At 34.7% G+C, this 6,000-nt stretch overlaps 1 protein-coding gene across 12 annotated transcripts in view; it reads left to right on the forward strand.

Annotated features, from left to right (window-relative positions):
- The window catches only part of HIPK3 (homeodomain interacting protein kinase 3), a 109,064-nt gene extending 103,574 nt beyond the window's left edge, over positions 1 to 5,490 (forward strand). For all 12 annotated transcript variants that reach the window (XM_017977999.4, XM_054240742.2, XM_017978001.4 and 9 more), the window contains 3 exons: positions 82 to 317; positions 610 to 737; positions 1,555 to 5,490. In XM_017977999.4, the coding sequence (XP_017833488.4) occupies positions 82 to 317; positions 610 to 737; positions 1,555 to 2,031 (841 nt within the window). In that variant the 3' untranslated portion in view covers positions 2,032 to 5,490. The remainder of the gene's footprint in view (positions 1 to 81; positions 318 to 609; positions 738 to 1,554) is intronic.
- Positions 5,491 to 6,000: the final 510 nt, after the last annotated feature.

Below are 6,000 nucleotides of genomic sequence, written 5' to 3' on the forward strand. Positions count from 1 at the left end.
TAACATTCTCATCAGTTCACTGGAGCCTGCTAGATTTAATGTTGGGAAAAAATCACTCATAAAAATGCTTGTTTTTTGTAGTATGTCAGATGAAGAGCAAGAAAGTGGTTGTGATACAGTGGATGGCTCTCCAACATCTGACTCTTCTGGGCATGACAGTCCATTTGTAGAGAGCACTTTTGTGGAGGACGCTCGTGAAAACACAGAACTGGTAACCTCTGCTGACACAGAAACTAAACCAGCTGTCTGTTCTGTTGTGGTGCCACCAGTGGAACTAGAGAATGGCTTAAATGCCGATGAGCATATGGCAAACACAGGTAAGTTGAATTCTCCTGTTTCTCTGGTTGTACTTTAAATGTGGTCTTAATTTAGGAACATCAGAGAATGGAGTTGCCAAAAGTCATCTCTGAATTTTGACTTGAGCCTGCCTTATGTATTGTACAGAGGAAATCTTGTAATATCCAGTGCTTGGAAACCATGACCTTTCTTTTCATTTTATTTAATTTTAAGGTTCTCAAATCACTATTGTGTAAAATATCTAAAGGCTTTGCTTATTTTTTATTCGAAAAGGAAAAAGCATACACTCTTTAATATTTTATTTGTTACCAGATTATATATGCCAGCCATTAATAAAAGGGCGATCAGCCCCTGGAAGATTAAACCAGCTTTCCACAGTGGGTACTCGTCAGCAAAAATTGACATCAGCATTCCAGCAGCAGCATTTGAACTTCAGTCAGGTACATTCATTTGTGGATTTGTAGGAGTCGTTGGGATTCAAATTTAGCAGTTGTTTTTCACATGGAGGAGAAAGCTTTTGAAACAGTAGTAGTCTTAATGACTTTTTTACCTTCTCATTATCCCAAGTGGCTAAAGAGTAACTGGCTTAATAATAGGATAATTAAGCAAATTATCCATAGAACTTGCAGCCTTCTTCAGAAAGATTAAGTCCTTAGGTTCTCTTAGATAATATTAACAGAGTGTGTCTGTTATCTCAGAACATCAAGTAACCTTCCTGAATACTTTCCATCTTATTCAACTTTGTGTTTGGTAGTTGTGTTTCACTTGGGAAAAGAAAAGGTCACAGACATTGGAGTCAGACTGGGATTCACATCGTGTTTTTGCCATGTACTATATATGTATATATATCACCTTGGCTAGGTCTCTTCAGCAAATCTGATTTAGACCACAGTTAATGGGAATAGTGGTCCAAATCATGGGTTGCTTTAGAAGTAAATAACATTGTGTGTATAAACCTTAGCTTTACATATAATAAGTGCTCCATAGATGGTAGCTATTAGTAATGATGGGGATAGTAATAGATAGTAATAGCTATTATAGTGTTTATAATAATATGTAATAATAAATACTAAAATGTTAATACTAATATATATGGAATTGGTATTTTCTCTCCTCTAGCTTTCTTAGTATAAGTTAGTTCTTAGAGATCCACTATGAGTTATCAGTCACAAAGAGTATATTGTAATTTCCCTTTTTTCCTTTCCTTTTATCTTATAAAACATGTTATTCAGTCATTTTTTTTTTCTTGGTGGATAGGTTCAGCACTTTGGATCTGGGCATCAAGAGTGGAATGGAAACTTTGGGCATCGAAGACAGCAAGCTTATATCCCTACTAGTGTTACCAGTAATCCATTCACTCTTTCTCATGGAAGTCCCAATCACACAGCAGTGCATGCCCACCTGGCTGGAAATGCACACCTCGGAGGACAGCCTACTCTACTTCCATACCCATCGTCAGCCACCCTCAGTAGTGCTGCGCCAGTGGCCCACCTCTTAGCCTCTCCATGTACCTCAAGACCTATGTTACAGCATCCAACTTATAGTATCTCCCATCCCAGTGGCATAGTTCACCAAGTCCCAGTGGGCTTAAATCCCCGTCTGTTACCATCCCCAACCATTCATCAGACTCAGTACAAACCAATCTTCCCACCACATTCTTACATTGCAGCATCACCTGCATATACTGGATTTCCGTTGAGTCCAACAAAACTCAGCCAGTATCCATATATGTGAAAAACAGTATATTGGGGAAGCTCAATGATACAAACATTTGATTAAAAATAAAAACATGGTATTTAATAAATATTAGCCATGGCACAAGAAAATTATTTTTGAATCATGTAGACTTGGGTGCAATTTAAACAACTTTGAGCTTTAAAAACTCACTTTTGATGTGTTTTGCACATTTGGTATAACTTGTCTTTGGTCATGTTATCTTCTTACGTAGTAACTCTAGACAGGTGACTTGTGGGAGCAGAAGTCCAGTTTTGCTCCTGCTATTTTTTATAAATTGCCTTCTAACTAGTGCAAGACACGTCCACATTTGGGAAGCCATTCTGTGTACAGACTTAGAGCAACAGATGCACATATGTCAGAATTACAGCATACAAGTGAATTGTATTATCCGTGTCTTAGTGTATAAATGTTGGGTCACTTACCTAAGAAATTGAGCTATTGTTCTTTACATTTGCATGTGTCTTTTGCATGGGCAAAATGTTGCCTAGACTTTGCTCTTAAATGTTGTTCTAATAATCTCAGCTGCATTGTAAACCGTTCCCACACATAGTGCCTTAAATATTTGAGGTTGTTAATGTTATTACCTATATATAAATGTTGAGGACTGCAGCACTTAAAATTCAGACCTACTTTTTAGTTTCCTTTTGATAGCGTAATGTTCATTTTTGTTTTTGTGTGGTATGATTTCAGGTAGTAGAGTTTTTTCCTTATTAGGAGGGCAGCATGTTTGCTATAGCTGAATTCTGCTGTCTGATTTTTCAGAATGATCTAGCTTCAAGAAAAGCAAGCAGTTAGTAGTGCTTAAGAAAAATTGATTCAGTATCTAATGGATAGTTGATAACTGTCACAGCACAGCGTTTTATATACTATTAAGTGAAACTGCAATACAATCTAAGTTTATTTTGAGAGTGTTTGCTGTATAATTGGACTTAATGTTTAGAGGTACAGTAGGCATGACTTCGGGTAGATAATAAAAGAAAATGCAAAATGCTCATTGATTCATGATGTGGTTTTATCTTAGCTTGGGCAAACCATGCAGTATTTAATAAATAGTAGCAGAACATTTACTATTGAAGCTTGAAAAGATGTGAGTTCTTTGTGTGCAATTTTTGATTTATGCATGTGAGAGGTTTTGTTTCTTTTTAAAGTATTTTTACATTGCAGTACTTGTTTTGCTTGTTGGTGATGTTTGCTTATTTAATACATTCCGTCAGGGACAGAAATTACATGCTTTTTTTTTTCCTAGGAAGTGTGTTGAGTTCCCCCCCCGCCCCACCAACTATTTTCTTTTTTGGGTGGTGGTGATAGTAGTGGTTGTGTCTGTTTAAATGAAGTTGCTTTTACAGCACCAAAGACTTAATCATCCATTTCCTATATAAAAGGTAGCTACTTTATGCATAGACCTCAAGTATATTGTAGTATAGAGGTGGAATTTAAGGAAAGGTATTAAATTGAGGCTGTGTTTTAGCTTACAGGCAAATAATAAATTGTATCATTTATCTTGAATGTATCATAGATAAGCTGCTATATAACGATTGCCACTTCAGATAGCTGTGAAATTAGGTGATTAACTAGTTGTTATTTAGCCTTCTAATTTCTGTATAAGTCTAATTACATGAATAGAAGTTGGGGTTTTGATTTTTTACTTTGCTTTTCTGTTTGGAGTGTCATTGTAACTACTGTATTGTAAATGATGGAAAATAATTGCATTTGTTATTTTGGGGTGTGTTATTTGCATCAGTATTTTATCTCTATTAATGTTTGTGCTCATCACTGCATATTAAAAAAACTTGGATGTATCAACGTAACTTAATTTTTTATTTTCATACTGGCATTTAGACACTTGAGAAAGCTGTATCTTGCAGGCTTGACTTAACTTTTTTCCTTAAAAATCTGGAACATAATCTTACAGCATTTACTGGAATAAACAGTACAAAGCATTTGAGTGTAAAACTCTCTAGATGTTTTGGATTTGCAGCGTTTCTTTGATAAATGAATTGTATACCACTAGTACAGCTCTAGTACAGCGTTCACAATAAGCTAATAATGGATAAGTTTTCTTTACTCCACTAACACAAGCAGTGTTTTATTTAATAATCATCAATGAAATAAATGTGCCTGAAATTGATTTTAAAAATTACAGTGTTAGATCATCAAGTAAAAACCAGCAGTACATTTTTAGTCACACTGAAAATGAAGAACTTAATTTTCCCCACAAGTTTCAGTGTTTTTAGTAATTAATTCTATGCATTTTATACAAATAGAAGTATATATATATATATATATATAATACATGTTTAAAAAGGCATAGCCTAAGATTAATTTAAAAGATTATTTACAGATGACACATTTATGGAGTCACTATTTAAGTAAATTTGCTGGCCTCCACAGCCTTCTAATTTTATTTATATGGTCCAGCAGATTATTGGGATCTGCTTACTTCTTAGGAAAGAATCAATGCTGGCAACACTTTGTTTCAGAAATACCAAGTGCAAATGATTGATTGTATCACAACAGGTACAAAACCGACACAGTTTTCTTTTTGTTTAGGGCCATGTTTACTATCATGAAATGTTGTATTTTTTGTCTTTAATTTCCAAGACTTAAAGCAGTCTTGTAAATTGACATAAATGGTAAACTTCAACATTTTCATAATGCAGTATCAATGTTTGTAAAGGTGTATCCCAGTTAAGTACACTGCTCTTTAATTGCAATCATGGGCATTTTAATGTATTTTAAAATAAATTTCAAAATTCTGCTAAATTCTTCATGTAGCATATTGACAAAGTAATCTGGATTTATACTTTTTAAAATCCATTTTGACAAGTTTTCTTTGGTTTTAATGCTTTCTTAAATAAAACACTGCATGATTTCTAAGTTGCATATTTGCATACTATTTTAATTTGCAAAATGTTTTTTTAATCAAATATTCTGATATTTAGTTTTTTTTTTTCTCCAGGGTGTTTAATTAAATATGTTACTGTATTAGCAAAACATTTTCATTTTTAAAATCTGCTAATTTTAAACTTGTCTGTGTTAAGTAAAAGTTAAATCATACACTGCAAGGTGTAGGAAGATTTGTTTTAATGAATCCAATGATACAGATTTAATTACTAAGTTTGAACTGTTAATTGTTTAACAATTTTAGACTTGTGGCTTTCTTTCTTTCGTTTGTTTGTGTTTGCTTTTACTTCTATGCTACACTAGTTTGCCATGTAGCAATTGCACTGTGCAATATTACAGTAAGGACTGGGAAAATTTTATGGATGTAATGTCTATTATGGTTTGCGATAGTATTTCTCTCTAGTTCTCAGTGATTTAAATGTGACCAAGCCTTCTGTACTTTGTCACAAAAAGCGGGTTTTCCAGGTGACTATTTTGGTGAGTGTCAAAATAAGAATTTATGGTGTATTACTGTCAATTCACTTTGAATTAAAATATATATATTGCAGCAAACAGCTTGTTGACTTTTTTTTTCCCACCCCAATACTCCTTACATGGTAGGGAAGGGAGAGGTTTACAACACTGAGTATGCATTAATAATTTACATTATCTTACTTAACTCTCAAAGCCACCTTGTGAGATAGGTATTATTATCTTTGTTATACTATTGGAAACAAATGCTCTGTGCCACAAAGAAGAACCAGCACTCAGGCAAAAAGTTATCTCAGCAAGGCAATTTACTTCTGTAGAAGGGGGCTGCCTGTGTCAGTCACGAGCACAGAAGCACACTGAATAAAGAAAAGCAGGGGTTTTTAATTTCTTTTTCTTTTTTTTTGAGACGGAGTTTCGCTCTTGTTACCCAGGCTGGAGTGCAATGACACGATCTCGGCTCACCGTAACCTCCACCTCCTGGGTTCAGGCAATTCTGCCTCAGCCTCCTGAGTAGCTGGGATTACAGGCACGCACCACCGTGCCCAGCTAATTTTTTTGTATTTTTAGTAGAGACGGAGTTTCACCATGTTG

This window comes from Callithrix jacchus, chromosome 10 (genome assembly GCF_049354715.1).
Source record: "Callithrix jacchus isolate 240 chromosome 10, calJac240_pri, whole genome shotgun sequence".
NCBI lineage: Eukaryota > Metazoa > Chordata > Mammalia > Primates > Cebidae > Callithrix > Callithrix jacchus.